This window comes from Doryrhamphus excisus, linkage group LG4 (genome assembly GCF_037039965.1).
Source record: "Doryrhamphus excisus strain RoL-2023G ecotype Guam linkage group LG4, RoL_Dexc_Guam_v1.1, whole genome shotgun sequence".
NCBI classification, from domain to species: domain Eukaryota; kingdom Metazoa; phylum Chordata; class Actinopteri; order Syngnathiformes; family Syngnathidae; genus Doryrhamphus; species Doryrhamphus excisus.
The window spans coordinates 7,064,546-7,084,320 of NC_136360.1; the positions used below are offsets into that span (position 1 = coordinate 7,064,546).

Below are 19,775 nucleotides of genomic sequence, written 5' to 3' on the forward strand. Positions count from 1 at the left end.
GGTGTAGAGTCAAGCAAGACAAAATAATATGTAATGAAAATATCAAGTTAAAAAAATATATATAATACCAGCTCCACCCACAAGTTGAAACAGGAAGTCAAACTGCATCCACTGGGATGGATCTCTCTATATTGATTCGTCCCATGACTGGTTTCCTATCAACCGATTTGCCAGCAAAGCTGTCCATCAAATATACACGAATTGTATTGGTCGAAAAGTCACTTCCCGTGTCCCGACACGCTTATTTTTTAAGGGGTCTCACTGGAGGTAGACATTGCTTGGTTGTTGTTGAGAAGTAGTTAAAAAGTAATATTACACAAAAAAATGGGGAACCGGGATGATGAATATGATTATTTATTTAAAGGTAAGTCCTCCTCGAGGGTTGCTGAATGATGGTGGTCATTATAAAGTCTTTGTCAGGAGTAGGAGCAAAACGAAGTAAACCTAAGCCAATGTTAATGCTAAAGTTAGCTCCTCTTCGGAAAGGCAGCCGTTTTAACTGTTGTAAAATAACAACTATAGACTATCCATGTATTATAATTTCATAATGTCGCTGCCTTCAAAACTGATCACTTACATGGTATTTATTTGCGTTAACGCTCACAAGTTAGCATGCTAGCGACAGGTAAACAAGCTAATTAAGTGGCTAGCTAACATGGCTGCTCCTCTATTTGATTTTATGAATCTACTTTGCGTTTAGTTGTGCTTATAGGAGACTCCGGGGTGGGGAAGAGTAATCTCCTGTCCCGTTTTACGAGAAATGAGTTCAACCTGGAAAGCAAAAGCACCATTGGGGTGGAGTTTGCCACCCGCAGTTTGCAGGTGGACGGCAAGACCATCAAAGCTCAGATTTGGGACACAGCCGGACAGGAGCGCTACAGAGCCATCACCTCGGCGTGAGTTTGTGTGCAGTTGTAGTCCTGTAATGTCATGGTCAACTTTTACTTCCCTTATTTAGCCCAGCTTCCTCACTTATGGTTGCAATATTCACTTACTAGCCTCAGCATTATGTACACCTTCACTTAAAACCAAATCCACTGTGATTCTTTGTACTTGTACTTTCATACTCGTACTTTGTGACCTGACTGCATAATTCTGCTCATTAATTTAAATGCATTTTTAAATTGTATTGGACTCAATTTTGTTGATTCTATTTGTTTCGTCACCACCAGTTATTATCGTGGTGCAGTCGGGGCTCTCCTGGTGTACGACATCGCCAAACACCTAACTTACGAGAATGTGGAGCGCTGGCTGAAGGAGCTGAGGGATCACGCCGACAACAACATTGTCATCATGCTCGTCGGCAACAAAAGCGACCTACGGCATCTCAGGGCTGTGCCGACAGACGAAGCTCGAGCTTTCGCAGGTAAATTCCAATTTTTATTGAACTATACTATGAAAGAACACTTTACAGCTTTTGGCTAATATGTGGAGAACTTTTCCATAATTGATCTTTGGACAAGTAAACCCATCAGTTCAAACCGTGAGACTATCTCAGTGAGCATTTATTAACTCCACAAGTGCTTTTTCTTTGGATTTTTTTTTTAATAGCACCTGAAATTGGTACAAAAATAGTAAAGAGAGCCAGAAATGGAACTTTCTGTGACAATGGATGCTTCTGGCCACTTACACACAATATAATTATTCAGTTATTCATTTTCTGCCGCTTATCCTCACAAGGGTCATGGGGGTGCTGGAGCCTATCCCAAACAACCATTCACACCTTTGGAGTCGCCAATTAACCTAGCATGTTTTTGGAATGTGGGAGGAAATCGGATTACCCGGTGAAAACCCACGCACGCACGCACGGGGAGAACATGCAAACTCCACACAGATGGCCGAGGGTGGAATTGACCTCGGGTCTCCTAGCTGTGAGACCTGCCTGCTAACCACAGGGATGTGCAGCCCTACAATACAATTACTTAATATCAATAACAAACCCCTTTTTACGAAGTGGTATGGAAAGGTGAGCAATATAATTCAACAAAGGAAGAGAAACTTTGCTTTTTTACTTTTATGTTTGATGATTATTAGTGTCACATTGCATAGCATTGGTTGTGGAATTAAAGGTTTTATGCCAAAGACATAAATTAGTTTGGCAATTAGATCAACTTGGTAGTCGACCAGCATCATCAAATATTTGACACTGGTTCCTCAGTATACATCAGTATATTAAAAAATGAATTTGGGCAAAGTAAGGTATCTGAGTAAATGCCTTACCCCCTCTGCAGCAGACTATGGACTATTTGTTGTTTGTTGACTATTTATTGTCTTTTCACTGCAAAGACTGTTTGGAAGAGGCTTGTCTGATTGCTGTGAATGTGTAACGCTCCTTTGTCAGAAAAAAACACTCTGTCATTCATCGAAACCTCCGCCTTGGACTCCACCAATGTGGAAGAAGCCTTCAAGAATATTCTTACAGGTAAACAAAAAAAATGAATGCGAACATGATTTTATACTGGACATGTTATTTCCTCGCCTTTTTCCGTGTTTGCCTTCTTCCTCCACAGAAATCTACCGCATTGTATCTCAGAAGCAAATATCAGACAGATCAGCACATGACGATTCCCCGGGAAACAACGTGGTGGACATCAGCGTCCCGCCCACCACTGATGGACAGAGAGGCAACAAACTAGCATGCTGCCAAAGCCTGTGAAACTCCTCTATTTTCTTTCTCAATTTTGACTTCGATGATCCGCCTCTTCAACCACTTCTCTACTTTATAGCCTTGCAATATTGCCGTAGCAGGAGACCCGGCATTTATCCGCCTTTTTTGCCTTTTACACAGAACTGACGGTGGGCAGGACTTCTGCAATATGATAATTAAGATGAATAACAATTGCTTTCAACACAACACAAGACAGGACTCCTCCTCTGTCCGCCTTTCCATCATTCCCTACACATAGGAGCCGTCCTGCCTCTGATACTACCTCCAAAGGCTGACAGTTGGCGAGTCGACGTCATCCCTCCCATTCTGTGTCGGTGCCGTTTATTCACAGTAGTAACCAGGGGTGGAAAAATGCCGCCTTTTACAGGCAGTATAAAAGGGGCTTGAGTCCATTGCATGCTGTCGCTGACCCATTTTGTCATTAACGTTCCTATTGACCCACCTGTGTGAGTGGTGGCGAGGGGTCTGTGTTCTCCGGCATCATGTGGGAGAACGGTTTGACGGTTGCATATTGAATGATACATGTGAATTTCTCCCTTTGTGGGGGGGTGGGGGTGGTTTGGGGCGAGGAGTCTGCACGAGCCGGGAAGTAGACCGGCTGTGACTGTCTTGACTCTATATGCAAGCAGGAATCAACCATTCAGTTTTATGATGACACCAAAGGATGACAGATGCAATCACTAGCACCACTGGCACAGCTTTTTGGAAGCGTGAACAAATGTGAATGAGTTAGTGTTTATGTTTGGGCTTTGTTTGTGTGTGTGTGTGTGTGTGTCTGTGTGTACCACTTTTAAAAAGAGTTAAAAATCATTTGCACTCCCACTCATTTCAGTGTCTCAAATTCAGATGTTCTTTTTCACTGGTGTGACCTTTTGAGAAATTAATGTGTCATCTGATAGCATTTTTTGTGGGAACATGAATAACACTCCCTCTTGAGAAATATCCAGTAAGTGTAATTTTTTGAGGAAAAGGACCTGGACGCTTGTGTCTTATTGCGTCAAAACATTTCACTTTTCGCCTGTACTTTGTGACTGCAAATTGCTGATGTGTCAATAAAACCAATCTGATGATGTATCCAACTTATTTTTGAAGCAATCCGTCATTCAAGGTTCCCAGAAGTTACAGTATATTTGAATGAGGTTGATTAAAAAAGGGAAGGAACCAACACAACTTCCATGATATGACATTCATGAACAATTACTATGTAAAGGATTCTCAGGTGTTATTTTTAATAAACTTTTAAAAAATGTGTTAACATGGAACAAATAGAATAAGAGTATGCTTTATCAACTGTTAGCCTCCATGTATTTGTTTAAGACTTTCCCATTCAAAGAGTGCTGTTTCTTTTTAAAGGGTTAAAATCCCAACATTTATATTTAGGTATATTTCAGGCAAAAAGTAATTTTGAAGAATTTTACTGTAGTTATTGATAAGCGTACCTATATACGTATATATCATTAAAATAAGGACTTAGTAGTTAATGAGAACATTGAAAGCTATTCTGGTGTTGCTCCCTCAAATGTACTGTACTGTCAATAGACTGCTGCTCACAGTTGATAGCCAGTGCACGTGACGTCATTGCACGCGATGACGTGTTTTCGTTGAATCAGATGGAATAATGTCGCCTTCAATGTACAGTACCACTAATCCCTATCATTCTTCAACTGAAGCTTCACGACACGCCTCCCTTCCATTTTTGACCAGCGGCTCCACTTTAGAGGCCATTTTTGCTCTCGACAGCCGTGGGCAAGACTACGGGGAACATTTAATGTAATCCCCAATCCCCCAAGCGGATGTACTCCTGTATCGTACTTTCAAGCTAGCTGGTCTACTTTTAAGACAGCTAGTGTACGCGAACTTTTCGCGTATTACAACTTTTAGCTCGACACAGGTCGCTAAATGTGACGGAAGGAAACAAAAGATTTCATCATAGTCGTTGTTGGTCGTCTTAAAGGAACGAGGTACGTTATCATTTTGTTTTGCAGACGTGACAAGCGTGCAAACTGCACATCAGTCATTCGTGGGTAAGGAGCTTGTAACTACTCGTGTATACTGACAACAAAACAACCTGTAGATATGACATAAATAACATACTTATATTTGTGTTTACATACTTGTGTTACATAGAACACCGTCCACTGCAGACATATTTGCTGCCACGCAATGAAAAGGTGGTTTTGACGTTGAACACCTAAACCCCAGGTAATAGTCGATCAACCATCGACAGTCGATACCACAGCTTCTGCTAACGAGTTTGTAAATGACAAAGAAATCAAAGTTGAGTTTCAAGTCATCATTTTGCACATTGCTCCCAAGAGTTGCATCTCTCCGCTCTGCTTAGAGACAAAGTTACTGCCTTATTTTTTGGAGCTAATCCGTCTTTGTGTGACTTTTTCTCGTGCGCTTTCTCGTGACATGACGTAATATCACCACTTGACTCTTATACGTGCAACTTTTTCTTCTCGTATTGCATTGCTACAGATTCATGCAAAATCCTGAAGGAAATGTAAAATTCGAATTGATATAACCAAGTAAATTTGTCACAGCTTTGTCTTATAGGTGGAAAAAGTGTAATAGTATAGCTGTTATTTTTTTCCCCCAAATTTTGCATTTTTTTCCAAAAATTTTAACATTTTTCATAAATGATTGTTGTAAATGTTCTTGTAATACTAGAACTAAACTAGCCAACCATTTTTTCTCATAACACTACTTTTTTAGAAACTTTTTTCTTTAATATTTAAACTACAAACTACTACAAAAAGACATTAATTTTCATCATAATATGGTTTATTCTCAAATTTTTTACTTTTTCATTAGTCTTTACTCTTAATATTTTGACTTTATTCTCATAAAATTATTTCTTTGTATTCTTATAATAATAACAATAATAACAATAATAATAACAACAACAATAATAATAATAATTATTATTATTAATTATGAATTCATTGTTGTTATTAATAAATTATATATTATATTATTATATTATATTAATACATTGATATTATTATTATTATATAATAATAATAACAATAATAATAATAATTATTATTATTATTATTACAAGAAGAAGAATAATTATTATTATTGTTATTTTTGCCATTTCAACTAGATGAACTTTCTTCACCAAAAACTGCAAAAATCCACAAATAGATTGTGCCTTTTGCAGTTTTTGATGATTTCCTGTCAAATTTTTTCCCCAACCAAATCTTCCAAAATTCCCATTTTATTTATAATAAATAACAATCATAATTTTTTTTTTGTATAACGCTTTTCAAAATACTCAGACACTTTACAGAAGAATGGAGTTGAATAAAGCAAGTAAACAGAATAGAAGACACACCAAAATACAACATTCATTCGTTAATACACAGTTAAAACATGAATAAAAGCGGGGCGGGGCACATTTGGTTTGTTTTTCATAATAATATGACTTTTTCTCTTACATTTTAACTTTATGTTTATGTACAATGTTATTTTTCTCATAATACAATGTTATTTTCATAAAATAGTCTTTTCTCTTTTTAACGCATGCACACACACATAGTTCCAAATGTGAAAACTGTAAATAGTTCATGGTCACATAAATAGTTCAATAGTTCATGGATTTGTAAATAAATAATTTTGATGTAAAACAACCCCTTTTTGTGTGTATGTTGGTAAATGTTTGTGCATAATAGATTTTTATACACAACATAATTGGCAACATGCTGACAGCTCTTTTCTCATAATACTTATACTCATGACATTGTGGCCTTACTACTGTAACCCTAATCTGTCAATATAAAAGTATAGATGGCCAGCAAAGTTAAGATATTTGTCCAGGACCATCCCAAACAGTCAGTGACTAAAATGGAGAGATTATTGGCTGATGCAAAACACCATAAATCCCACATATCAACACAAGTGTTATGTCACCATCTGCCATGTTGCAGCTCATTTTCTCCAAAACAACACCGTTAAAGCCACAGGATTATGTTCTTATTTTTTGGTGTGAGCCACTATTTACTATTTACCATCACAATGTGTGCAATTTCTTCTAATCTTTTCCCGCACGTCTCCATCCAAAAAGCTCCACTTGTGAAAGCATCAGTCATTGTGAGGACATACAGGCTGCTGATGTCATTTGTCTGCGTCTTATCGTTGTGCAGGAGTTATCGTAGGAGTGCCAGCTGTTTATCAGCATGCTGCACTGCACGAGCACGAGTGCTGGCTTCCATGCATGCTTGCTTCTATTTAATGGTTGATATAGCCGCTTCAAGTCCACTGGACGTCCTCCAAACATACACGTTTTTCCATGTGATAGGACGTTGATTGAAGCCCATGCACCGACACTGCACTGCAATGCATTGGAAGCCATCACATAGACAAAATGGCAATGACATTCATTGATGAGTAATGTATAATAATGCATTAGATAGTTCTTATTTAAGAGTGCATGCATCACAAAGAGAGCTTCTCCCAATATTTTAGCAAGTTTCCTTTTTATTTACAGGCTACTCTTGAGAACTGTTCTTCTTGCAACTCGCAACGCCGGCTCCATAGCCGGTCTCCGGACCCTGTAACCATGACGACAGGAAGTTGCTGTCACCACCTGCCTGGCTCCCTGTGCGACTGCACGAGCAGCACTGACCCTCTGAAGAGTGCGGAGGAAGGAGAAGGAGGCGGGTGCCCAGGACACTGCTTCGGTCAGGTCACAACCATAGACGGAATGCTGCTGTCCTCCGTGCTCAAACCCGTGCAAAGGTACTGATGCAAATACAGTTAATGAGTTGTTCCTTTCAAAGAGCCATTCGAAAGACTGACTTGTTGTAAGATTTATTTTTTATAAGTAACTCCCACCAGTATAGAGAGCTATAATATTGATTACAATTTCATTTGGCTTTTGTTTTCATTCAGATCACCGTTTTTTATTTTCCTTCACCTAAAAGTGAAACCACTACTTTTTTCTTAAAGTTTGAATCCTGCAGTTAATACATCACTGTACCTAATATTTGGACTGCCCGCTGTCAGGGCACTCACAACAAGCTTGTCAACCCATGGGAAAATGGAGTAGGTCATTATAACATCACACAGCAACCTAACACTCAAAAAGAATAGCCAAGAAATATACAAACATGTATCAATATGAGTTTAAAATAATAATACAAATTCCCATAGTACATTGGAACTGAGCAATACATCCATTGGTGCTGCTGCATCCTCCAATGACATCAGCCTCACGCTGGGATCGAGGCTGCTATGGCTCCCTCTGGCGGACAGAGACAACATTGCAGTTCCATCCATCCATTTTCTATGCTGATTGTGCTCCAATGAAATGCTGCGCCATTACGGGTAAAGTGTTTAATATATATATATACATATATATATATATATTCATTTAGACTTGGCATATGTTTGTATATTTATCCGGTATACCTTTTGAGTGTTAAGTTGCTATGTGATGAGTTTAGTGTTGTTTGTAAGATGGCTTTGTGAATCAGACTGCTATATTGAGTAATTACCTGCAATTTCCAATGGGTTGACAAGCTTGTTGGGAGTTCTTTTCATAGCTCATCATTGGCTCCTGTCAAATAAAGTCCTCACTTTACGCAATACGCAATATGCAGCTTACATATGCATCAATCAGATTTTTATTCTCTAACTTTAGTGGCTGTGGCTTATACACTGTGATTTACAGTAAATAAATAAAAACTACACATACTGCAGATAACTTCCAACTTCCATGCATAGGCAATTTGGATTTTGAATAAGACATCATTTTATGCAAATGTCACTTGAATCTCCTCTGCCACTTAAAAGAGCCGTTCAAAACACTGGATCGTTTGGTTGTACTACACCTCAATAGATGCAGACTCAACCATCTGAAACAAGTTCTTGAAGGTGGTGTTGCGCATCCAACGTCTTGTTAGGAACTTCATTTTTTTCTCCTCCCAATTGTGCAGAATGTATGCAAGGATATTTTTTTTCACATTCCGTGTGCTCTGCATGGAAAATGATTCCCATTTGTTGTGAATTTTATATTTCGTTCCATCTTGGTGAATGTATTCATGTTATTGATTTTATGGCGATTCTGTTCACTTGCATGTCACAAAATTCCATAACTATAAAAAGGCATTGTTTTTGGACCAAATGGGTATTCCTTTTTCCCGGTTTGGGCACCGTTTCAAAAGTGTAGATGACCTGATCTAATATCGTCCGAGAATTATTTCCAAGAAAGCGCTGGTTAAGCGAGGGGGGAGTAAGGCACCTTCCTTTAATACATCTAATCTGTTTCCTTCATGCTGTGAATGAGCGTGGTTCCTGATTTAACTGATTGTATTAGCCTAGCGATAGATCCTTTATAGATAAAGGATCAAACTATACCCAACCCGAGATGCTTGTGGGCCAGCTCAGCTGCATGATTACGTTATATGTTATTTCAATGCTCCTTTCAGTCATATTGGACCTGGACCAGTAATGTCCAAAAATTGAGAATGTGTCCAGATTAGGACTTTAGAGAGGGGCTGCTTCATCTATGCTCATGGTTCAAGTCTCACCCTGAGGTGTGCTGATGTTTCCGGATTGATTATTGTACATCAACAGTTCATCCGCTTGCATTGCCAGTGATGGTCCCATGTGTCGCATTTGCCACGATGGAGGCTACGGCGAGGACCTCCTGTCCCCATGCGGCTGCGCCGGCACCCTGGGCATGGTCCATAAGAGCTGTCTAGAGCAGTGGCTGTCATCTTCCAACACCAGCTACTGTGAGCTCTGCCAGACTAGGTTCAGCATCGAACGCCAGCTCAGGCCTTTTGCAGAGGTAACTGGAGGTCAATACCCTTTGTCCTATTACTTCTTTGTTACCAATCATTCTCGTGATTATTCAAACTCGCTCCTCTGTCCACAGTGGCTCGACGACCCCGGCTCACGCAACGAGAAGAGGATGTTGTGTTGCGACACAGTGTGCTTCCTGTTCATCACTCCACTTGCTGCCATTTCTGCCTGGTTGTGCCTGCAGGGAGCGCAGGACCATCTGAAATTGGGCAGTTTGCTGCAGGCCGTAGGCCTCATAGCGCTCACCACTGTCCTCTTCACCATCTACATCCTCTGGACCCTGGTAATGTCTCCTATCCAGCATGCTCGACTCTAAAATTGCTTATATATGTACAGTCATGGGGAAAATGATCTACTGTATGTGCCATGTGATGCCCTGTGACTGACTGAGTGTCCTTCTTACAAACTCAGTCAGAAACACAAAGGTCAGAACAAATAAATTGGACTTGTTAGCTTTGTAGCATGCTATGTTTAAAGTGGCGGCTGTGGCCGTAGCCTGCACATTACTGTTGTGCCATTTAAACAAAAAATAATCTTGAGTATAAATCTGACTGTAGGGGTGTTATGTAATGTCTACAGTGCTCTAATAATGGGTTTTCTATCTATGAAGTACAAAATAATTCAATTTATTGCTATTGAGTACTACTTCATTCACTTGAATGATAAACTATGTATGTGGCCAGACGCCAGAATGTGGTGTCAAATAACTTTGCCCCAAGCCAGTTGCAGCTTTTCTTCTTATCACTCACACACACACACATCGGTGACCTGGAGAGATGCACCATAAAATATTATCTTGACAACTTTTGCGGTAAACTTTTACCTTCAATCTTCAATTCCACCCACTCAAAAAACCCTTTGTTCTGTGTTCTGTGTGTGTGCAGGTGTCTTTGCGCTACCATTGTCAACTGTACTCCGAATGGAGGAAAAAAGACCAGAAAGTGTGCCTGATCATTCCTGACACTCAGGAGTCTCCCTCTTCCCAGCATTTACTCTCCTCCGAACCCTTGAAGATGGCTGCTGAGGAAAGTGTAGTATGAGAACCAAAGTGAAGACTGAGCACTCCTAACCTTTTACATCCAAAAACACTCAAGTGAACTTTCCACGGAGTCCCAAACATTGGATGGGAAAGAAGATGACATACAGTATTAGTACACTATGGACATCCATGCAGTACATGATGCAATGCAAGCACTGTTTTTTTTTTAAATGAAGCTTGAAGCTTTTTGTAAGAACATGGAAGAACGTGCTTGCCACTTTTACTGAAGTACTCCCTAAAAAAGCAGCAGTGTGCCTTTAAAGAGAGTATTTCACGTAGTGGTGGCGTCACTGAAGGGCTGCTTCCATGATGACATCAGCAGACTTTTCACTGTGCTGCCTACTCCCATGTTTGCACTAACTGACCCAGAATCAGAACAAGTTCATTTTAGAAGATAGACAAGAAAAATGCACAAATTACAAAAAGGGACTAATTCTGGATTTTTAGGTGTAGCAAGTTCCATTTTGGAGAGCTTTATTTCATTTGAGCCACAGTGAGACGGTTAATTACCTTTTTTTTCTTTCACGGAAAGCATTGTGGAACCTCTAAAGTCAAATGCACTAAAAGTGGTCATATCTGTAGTTCAACATCTTTTGTAAATAAACATGCCCCAAAAGTTAAACTAGGATTTCAATCTATCACACAGAAAGGTACCAGTGACATGATAGTAACCTGAAAAAGAACTTACAACAACATAGGAAGTGGTCTGTCTGCTCAGTACAATGTAAAAAATGAATCAGTATTCATAGTTTTTCCTGTTTTTTACTATTTATTACACAATTCACTTAACAGTATTTCCAATGGGAACGTTTGTTTTGAAACTTGAAAGTCAACCTCCATCTAGTTGTGTTAAACTTTGATGGTTTGGGTGTAATAATTGGTCCCCGATGATGGCCTTAAATGTGTTATTAACAACGTAACACTTGTAATGTTAGCACCTGTAATGTTTGCCCGTCATTTATAGTAAAACAGATGATATGTACACGGGAGGCATTGATACTACATGCAGGAGCCTCAAATGAACGTTGGAGATTTTTTTTTATGACAGCTTGCAAATCAATGGCAGCCATATTATAATTATTATACATGTTACAGCTGTCTTCATTAGTGTGTATTGTGGCGATTCAAGTGGTGCTCTTGAAATTAGAGTGAAAGAGATCAGAAGCACTATTTGGAGATTGAATGTTCATCCTGCAAACATCTTTCACCCCAGTTTCATGTCTTTTGGTGAAAATGCAGACAACTTGTCCCGTCTCCAACAGTGTCACTTTCACGTCACGTGTGTGTGTGTGAGATTTTTGCTTCTCTTGCCCCTTGATGCACAGAAACACGGCTCCCACAGGGAGCAATGTCCAGAAGTATTCCCCAAAATAAAAAGAACTTAAATTGCTTTTGTGTGGCGATTTGTTTTGATACAAGCACAGGCCACTCAGTCCTAAAAAAAAGACCCAATTCCCGAGTGCTACCCATTCCTGTGGTTGTATTGCTCACTAGTTGTTGGGAGGAAGAAGTCTAATGAGACCACTACTACTTACATGTTCAGTACTATTTTTATCTTTGACAAGTGCTTTTTCTTTTTTCGTATAATAATAAAGCGGAGTGCAATTAACACCATACTGAATACCATGATTCCAAAGTTGTATATATCAGCTCTTAATGAAAACATTACCGGTATTTTTGATGTCATATTTGTCCAAACAAATGTACTTTAGTTGTACAGATGTGACAGCAAATGCGAAGATAAAAACAAACCTCTTTGAACTGGCAGAAAAGAACATTATTTTTCATTTTCTACTAAAGCGCTTTGTGCCCCACAAAATACCCTTTTAATGGTTCTGTGTTTTTGTTTTTAACCCATCAGCATTGAAAGGGGCCGATTTGGGGGATGGGTGGGTGCTCATCTGAGTGGGTTGTTTATCCGTGTGTTTACTGTTTGTCACATCAAGAGGCTTTAATCTATAAAAGGATGGAATTGTAATCAGGGGTTATTTATGTTGCTGTCTTTCACTGTTTGTCACCTCTTTAGGACTGTTTACCCAACAAATAAAATACTCTTTTAGGCAGGGGTATCCTAAGTGTGGCCCAGAGGCCTTTTGTTGCAACCCGTGGCTGTTTTTTGTTAGACCGTAAAAAACAATGTAACAGCAAAAATGGAAAAAAAATCAGTCATTTTACCCGAATAAAGTAAAAATATTACGGAAATAAAGTTATTTATAAGTTAAAATAGCTGGGGGGAAATCAATAGCAGAATTTTAAATAATAACTATATATGAGAATAAAGTCCACAAATAGGAACAAGAAAAATGTATTTTTTTGAGAATGTGTAATTAGTAGCAGTGTTAAGATTCTAAAGAAAAAATGTCAAAGATAACATTTTCTTGAAATATATAATTCATAATATATGTACATGTGTTGGCCTACATTATAATATCATATGTACATGTGTTGGTTTACAAAATATCAAGTTGGCTCTTGCATCCTTTCATTTTTCAGGTTGTGACCCTTGATGGAAAAAGCCCTGCTTTCTTTCATTCATTCATGTTCTATGTATTTATCATTGGGTTCTTTCAATCTAATATTCATATATAGCGCACATAGCATTTCAGAGATGAAAAGAGTACTAAATAGTTTACTCAAGTGCAAGTTTGTTTTGTGTTGTGGAACTACTATGCATGTAAAATTAAGTACAGATAAAAAACACAAGAAATCAAATGTTAGAGTAAAAGTCACTGGTTACTTCTTTACTGGGTTCTATAGTGCACTGCAAAAAGACTTAACTACTGATTAAGCTTATAATAATAAAATATGCTCATTGCACAGGCTGTGATGGCTTTGTAGAGCGTTTACTGTAAACATAACCAGTCTTTATATCAACAACAACGACATCCATCAACAACAGTTCAATAAATAGATTTCAACATAATACTGCCTCACTGGGAAGTGACTGCCATTAGATTCTTTGCACAGCACCATCTAGTGGTCAGTATTGAAATGCTCCGTCACTTTTAAGTCAGAGCCTTTCACATTCTCCAACACAAAAGGCTTCTGTACAGGTCTTTGATGGCAGAAGTGAGAGGGAGAGGACAGAGGAAAGTGCTTAACTGAGGTTAGGTGAGGTCAGGGTATAGGAGGATATAAGAGGAGGGATAAAGGTCACACATTGAGGCAGCACTGCATTTTGTTGCTCTTGTGGCCGTCGGTGGTCGGTGGGACGCTGATGTCGACGACGTTGTTGCCGGGAGAGTCGTGCGAACATCGGTCGGCTATCTGCTTCTGTGACACGATGCGGTAGATTTCTGTAGTACAAAAATACAAAGTCAATCAAACGTTCCTCCGACGCACACACATTAACAGGGGTACATCATCTTATGCTAATTCTCAGCTAAGAATGTTAAACTGCTACTTCAAATACTTGCGTGTAAGGTTAAACAATGTTGGCATAATTCAATTTCCATTCTTTTTGGTCTTAAGCTCCGCCCACCTGTTAAAATACTCTTGAAGGCCTCTTCCACGTTTGTTGAGTCCAACGCTGACGTCTCAATGAATGACAGCGTGTTCTTCTCTGACAAGGAAATAACATTGCAGAATGACTTTACTCACTGGTTACTACAAGACAACACACTATTTAAAGATTGTTCAAATAGAAAATACAACTAAATCACTGTCATTTTCAATATGTACAACTATAATAGGCACATTGCTTGGAGAATAAGTCATTTATGAACAAAGTATCTTAGCCATGTAAAAGCAACATTGCTTTATTCAGCCCCAAACACAACAAAGTATTCACATTGAAAATGTTTACACAGCCTTTACGTATGAAAAAAGCAAAACATTGACATGAAATCATGTCGTTATGTCAAATCAAATATTCTTAAGAGGAATACTGTAGCCTACCGACTAAATATAAAATCTTGTCTCGTCTCGTGACACCTCCATAAGCATATTTACCCATCTATCCATGCCAGTGGCGTATAATAAAGAACAATCAAATGTGTCCACTAGGTGGCAGAAAGTGCATGATTATGGTTTCTATTTTGTGCTAGGCCATGAGACCTAGTTTATGTCAAATATGTAACTTGGCACAATCGAGTGAAACTGTGCTCTAATAAGCTGTGTACTCCCTTTTGTGGTATACTATATATGCTCATGTGACAATTAAAGTCATCAATTATTCCATTGACTGTAGAGTATGTTCCATGTTCTGACACTGAAAATACTTCATATCTAATATTGTATCTGACAAATTCACATTTACATAATTTGTAAAACAAACACCATCAAATGGGGTGAAATCTGGATTTTACAACAAAATATTGAAAATGTGTATTTCACTTTCTGTATGAATTGCCTCCCTGCTGCCGTCCATGAGTTGCAGACATTGTCCTTGTGTGTTTATGTTCCAATACAGTTCACCAATTTCACATCCATGTTTTATCACGTGATAAATGAGGGATGTCTGTATTTGAAATCATATTGTATTGTATCGTTATGTCTTTTTTTGGGGGTGTTACCTGCAAAAGCCCGAGCCTCATCAGTGGGCACAGCTCTCAAGTGCCGTAGGTCGCTTTTGTTGCCGACGAGCATGATGACAATGTTGTTGTCGGCGTGATCCCTCAGCTCCTTCAGCCAGCGCTCCACATTCTCGTACGTGAGGTGTTTGGCGATGTCGTACACCAGGAGAGCCCCGACTGCACCGCGGTAATACCTGATGGCAATATGCACTTTTGTATTTTTTTTTTACCCCAAAAAACATTACAGGCGAGGTGATGCATGACATACTTACGCCGAGGTGATGGCTCTGTAGCGCTCCTGTCCGGCTGTGTCCCAAATCTGAGCTTTGATGGTCTTGCCGTCCACCTGCAAACTGCGGGTGGCAAACTCCACCCCAATGGTGCTTTTGCTTTCCAGGTTGAACTCATTTCTTGTGAAACGGGACAGAAGATTACTCTTCCCCACCCCGGAGTCTCCTATAAGCACAACTATGAAAGAAAAATAATCAGATTACACATTTCTTGAGTCATGATGTTGGAGTAAAAAAAAAAAATCAGTGAAGAGTCTGACACACCCGTTTCTGTGTTGACGTTATGAGTCATCATAAACTAGTTAGACAGACAAGCCCTATGTACAACACCTGGAATATTATACACACTTTCCATGCACAAGCTGTGTATGAAACCTTTACAGATTTGATACTTCATAAGCCAATTTCAGTTCTCTTCAAGTCAAAACTATTTCTTTTGAAATATATTCTTTATAATATAAGTATAGATGCTTGATAATATATTATATGTTGTGTATTATAGTATATCAGCAATGGGTGAGAAAACTATATACCATAGACCGATATAAATAATGCATGTTGATAAACCATGACCTGTAAAATTGAATTGCAACAGGCTGCAATTCATCATAAATGTAAAAGTTAATCAAGGATTGAGGCGCTGGCGAAAAAAACCAAAACACTGTTTTTTGCAGTCTCATGCCATAGTTATTGATACTAGAACAGAAGTGATTTTGGTTATAATGAAGAAAACCGGCTGCACTGCGGATGAGTGGTTAGCACGCAGGCCACACAGCTCGGAGATCCGAGTTCGATTCCACCCCCGGCCATCTCTGTGTGGAGTTTGCATGCTCTCCCCGTGTATGTGTGGGTTTCCTCCCACATTCCAAAAACATGTTAGGTTAACTGGCGACTCCAAATTGTCCATAGGTGTGAATGTGAGTGTGAATGGTTGTTTGTCTATATGTGCCCTGTGATTGGCTGGCAACCAGTCCAGGGTGTACCCCGCCTCTCGCCCGAAGACAGCTGAGACAGGCTCCAGCACCCCCGCAACCCTCGTGAGGATAAGCGGTAGAAAATGAATTCCTTAGGACCCACATAATCTGAAATGGTTAGATTAGGATTTAAAAGCCTTAAAATATATTGTGATATACTGTACTGTATATTGCCAATGCAAGAGGCTATCACAATATGAACTTTCAGCCATAGTGCCCATCTCATGAAATAGTTTATAGTATACATTGTATATATTTTAAATAGAGTCTAGGGTTCAAGGTGCCTGTAGAGTTCAGGGGAGGCACAACATCTTAAAATGATGATGATGATGAAAAACTGTACATACAACTCTGAGACTGTGTGAGCAGATCTATTTTTAAATATTGTTTACCAACAGGAAATACGCAAAGTCGACATTGCCTGCCAGGGAAACTTAACAGGCATTTCCAGGTGGTTTATTGCCTCAGGCAACAGATTTGGACTACAAAAGTCATCATTGGGAACTTACACACTTACACAAATGTCCTATTGCCAAACCAATATGTCATCGTAATTGTTGCTGTTCCGTTCATACTTAAAGGTTTGGCAATTTGGCACTAAAGGCGCTGTATGCAGAAAATTCATTCAGCTTCCTAGAGGGCGGCAACATTGAAAAGTATAAATAAAATTACAGTCACTGCTCTCCCGGCATTTATGTAAAAGTACATTAACCACACCTACATGCATTAGTGTTTGTTGTCAGCTAATTTTAGCAATTCAAAAAAATTGCCCTACTAATGTTCACTATCACTGCATGTATAGGCCTGTGTTTGGCAACCTTTACTATGAAAAGAGCCATTTTGCCCCCTCTTCTAAAAATAAGTCTGGAGCCACAAACCATAAACCTTTAAAGATTTCTCTACTAATTTTCACAGTTGCAACAACATAATAGAAAAAACATGATACCGCAACCAGATCAGCCCAATCTTGTGGCAGAAACCAATATTATTCATTCATTTTCTACCGCTTATCCTCACGAGGGTCACGGGGTGCTGGAGCCTATCCCAGCTGTCTTCGGGCGAGATACACCCTGGACTGGTCGCCAGCCAATCACAGGGCACATATAGACAAACAACCATTCACACTCGGACTCGGACCCCAAACTCGGCTCTCCTAGCTGTTTGGCCTGCGCGCTAATCACTCGGACAATATTATCCAATCTTCAAAAATACAGTGGATCGGACCCCGATCACAATCCTGAAGATCGGATCGGGACATCCCTAAACTCACGCAGCAGAGTGCATTGACAGTCTGTTTAATCTCTGGACTTAACAGGGGTCATATAGTATGTGGTTGCTGGTCCGAGCCAGTCATGTGCAAAGTAGGACTGCAGTGTTGACCACCATTAAACACGTGTAGGCCTACTTTGATGAAATGACTACTTTTCAGAAAATGTTGCGCGCTTGTTTTGAAACAGTCTTTTTGTTGTTCGATAATTTCTCACCACATATCCAGTACAGGTAAATATTCTGAGATATGAGCGGTTAAAAAAACTAACACTATGAGTCTGGGAAGACTGAATACTTTGCATTATTGTAACATGGTCATGCTCATCCAATCACCAGCAGGAACTCAATCACGATGCATTTATGACCTTGTCATTTTTTGTAGCTCTTTAAAAAAAATGCAAATTTCCCCAATCTGGTGTTAAAAAATATTCAATGTCTGTGAAGAGAAGTTGAAGCTACGTAGGAGCTCCAAAGCAGCGGGGTTGCCGACCCCTGGTATATCATAACCACACAATGACTCCACTTCTCTGAAACTGCTATTGTATATGTGAACACACTACGGACATGTAGGCGTGGAAGAGACAGCGGTGACTGACAGCCATAAAGTTATTTAATAAAACTTGTGTCAGTTTTATACAGTTTAAATTGTGATTCAACAGTCAACTCCCTCGCACCAATCTTCACTCAAATATTAAATACAACTGAAATACTGTGCACTTTTTGCAATATATCCCTAAGCATTACCTCACATATGACTTTATTCTTCGCTATGAATATTTTTATATTTTACATACATGTCTATACCTAAGAAGTAGCCGCTTTAAATGTCATTATTCATGCGTATAACGACAATAAAAGGCATTCTATTAGATAAGAAACATTAGAAACAAGTTGCAGACAGTCCCTTTAAAAATGCAGTAATTGGAGTCAGCATAGACCACGAACACTTAGCTTCCAGTGCTAAATCACAGCACCCTCTTTAGTCTGTCAAATACACCAACATGAGCAAACAGTACTTCTACACAAACAAGGGCACTGAATATCATCAGAGGGCGCCAACATGATGTAAATACAAGATGACGTTTGACATTAGGGACACGACGACGCAAAAGAAAACTGTAGCAAGCGTCAACTGCCACCACCAGCTGCTGACTGGTGGTGGCAACCGTGCTAACTGATGCTCAGCTAGTCATACGTAGCGACACAATTTGCGTTTTCTGTGCATGTTTACCTTTAAACAAGAAATCATATTCATCGTCTCTGTTTCCCATGGTTTGCTTAGCAACAGTCACCTCTTCGTTGTGTTAGACGAGCACTTGACCGGATGGAAATAATAGACTCAGCTAGCTTAGCTTCCCCAGTGCCCGGAAACATTCGGTGACGTCACGCCGTCAAGTGATACACCAAAAGCGGAAGTTATATAACTAACAAAAAAACGTGTGTTCCATTTGATAATCATATCAAGATGACTACTATTAAGTATTACTGAATTGAAATGCATTTCCTCAGTGGAAATGTATATATTATCTGTACTTTTTAAGCATGTGTTGTTTTAAGCAAGTGTTATCCTTTTAGCTATCTCTTTGAATCAGTGGTTTATTACATATACAGTACATTCATTTTCTACCGCTTATCGTCACGAGGGTTGCAGGGGTGCTGGAGCCTATCCCATGTCCTGTCCCATGTCTTCGGGCGAGAGGTGGGGTACACCCTGGACTGGTTGCAAGCCAATCACAGGGCACATATAGACAAACAACCATTCACACTCACATTCATACCTATGAACAATTTGGAGTCGCTAATTCACCTAACATGTTTTTGCATGCACAGGGAGAACATGCAAACTCCACACAATCGAACTCCGGTCTCCTCGCTGTGTGGCCTGTGCGCTAACCACTCACCCACCGTGCAGCCTCGGCATGTACATATTAAATACAAATAAAAATTGTTGTCTCACCTATCAAATTCAACTTGGTTCTCGACCAAAGGACTGGGAGGTTGCAGCCCACCAATCGCTTGAATCCGGCCCACCAGTTGCTCTCTCTAAGTATTTCAACTTTTAACATACAAGCTGGCAACATGACTTGCAAGTCGTATTCAATAATAATAAAAAACCCTGACAAAACTGTAAAATTCTATTTCATAGTTTGATGTGGTCTGAAAAAGGGACATGAGAACATATAGCTGGCACATGTATAGTAGTAT

The 19,775-nt window shown here is 39.5% G+C and overlaps 3 protein-coding genes across 5 annotated transcripts; 2 read left to right on the plus strand and 1 right to left on the minus strand.

Moving 5' to 3' along the window:
* The first annotated feature begins 199 nt into the window (after positions 1–199).
* On the plus strand, positions 200–3,765 carry LOC131130115 (ras-related protein Rab-11B-like). The gene is made up of 5 exons (XM_058074283.2): positions 200–364; positions 701–896; positions 1,173–1,366; positions 2,342–2,422; positions 2,511–3,765. The coding sequence occupies exons 1-5, from the start codon at positions 325–327 to the stop codon at positions 2,654–2,656; spliced, it is 657 nt and encodes a 218-aa protein (XP_057930266.2). The 5' UTR covers positions 200–324; the 3' UTR covers positions 2,657–3,765.
* Positions 3,766–4,286: 521 nt separating this feature from the next.
* On the plus strand, positions 4,287–11,912 carry LOC131129692 (E3 ubiquitin-protein ligase MARCHF2-like). Of its 3 annotated transcripts, none has more exons than XM_058073476.2 (5): positions 4,287–4,629; positions 7,164–7,414; positions 9,254–9,480; positions 9,558–9,767; positions 10,369–11,912. In XM_058073476.2, exons 2-5 carry the CDS (start codon positions 7,236–7,238, stop codon positions 10,443–10,445), a joined length of 693 nt encoding a protein of 230 aa, XP_057929459.2. In that variant the 5' UTR covers positions 4,287–4,629; positions 7,164–7,235; the 3' UTR covers positions 10,446–11,912. The 3 variants fall into 3 exon arrangements, with proteins under 3 accessions (XP_057929459.2, XP_057929457.2, XP_057929458.2); XM_058073474.2 differs by having other exon boundaries at positions 4,293–4,629; positions 9,254–9,470; XM_058073475.2 differs by having other exon boundaries at positions 4,294–4,629; positions 9,275–9,470.
* A 984-nt stretch (positions 11,913–12,896) lies between these two features.
* LOC131129693 (ras-related protein Rab-11B-like) lies at positions 12,897–18,960 on the minus strand. The gene is made up of 5 exons (XM_058073477.2): positions 18,802–18,960; positions 15,310–15,505; positions 15,038–15,231; positions 14,005–14,085; positions 12,897–13,819 (listed from the first exon to the last, which is right to left on the minus strand). The coding sequence occupies exons 1-5, from the start codon at positions 18,839–18,841 to the stop codon at positions 13,677–13,679; spliced, it is 654 nt and encodes a 217-aa protein (XP_057929460.1). The 5' UTR covers positions 18,842–18,960; the 3' UTR covers positions 12,897–13,676.
* Positions 18,961–19,775: the final 815 nt, after the last annotated feature.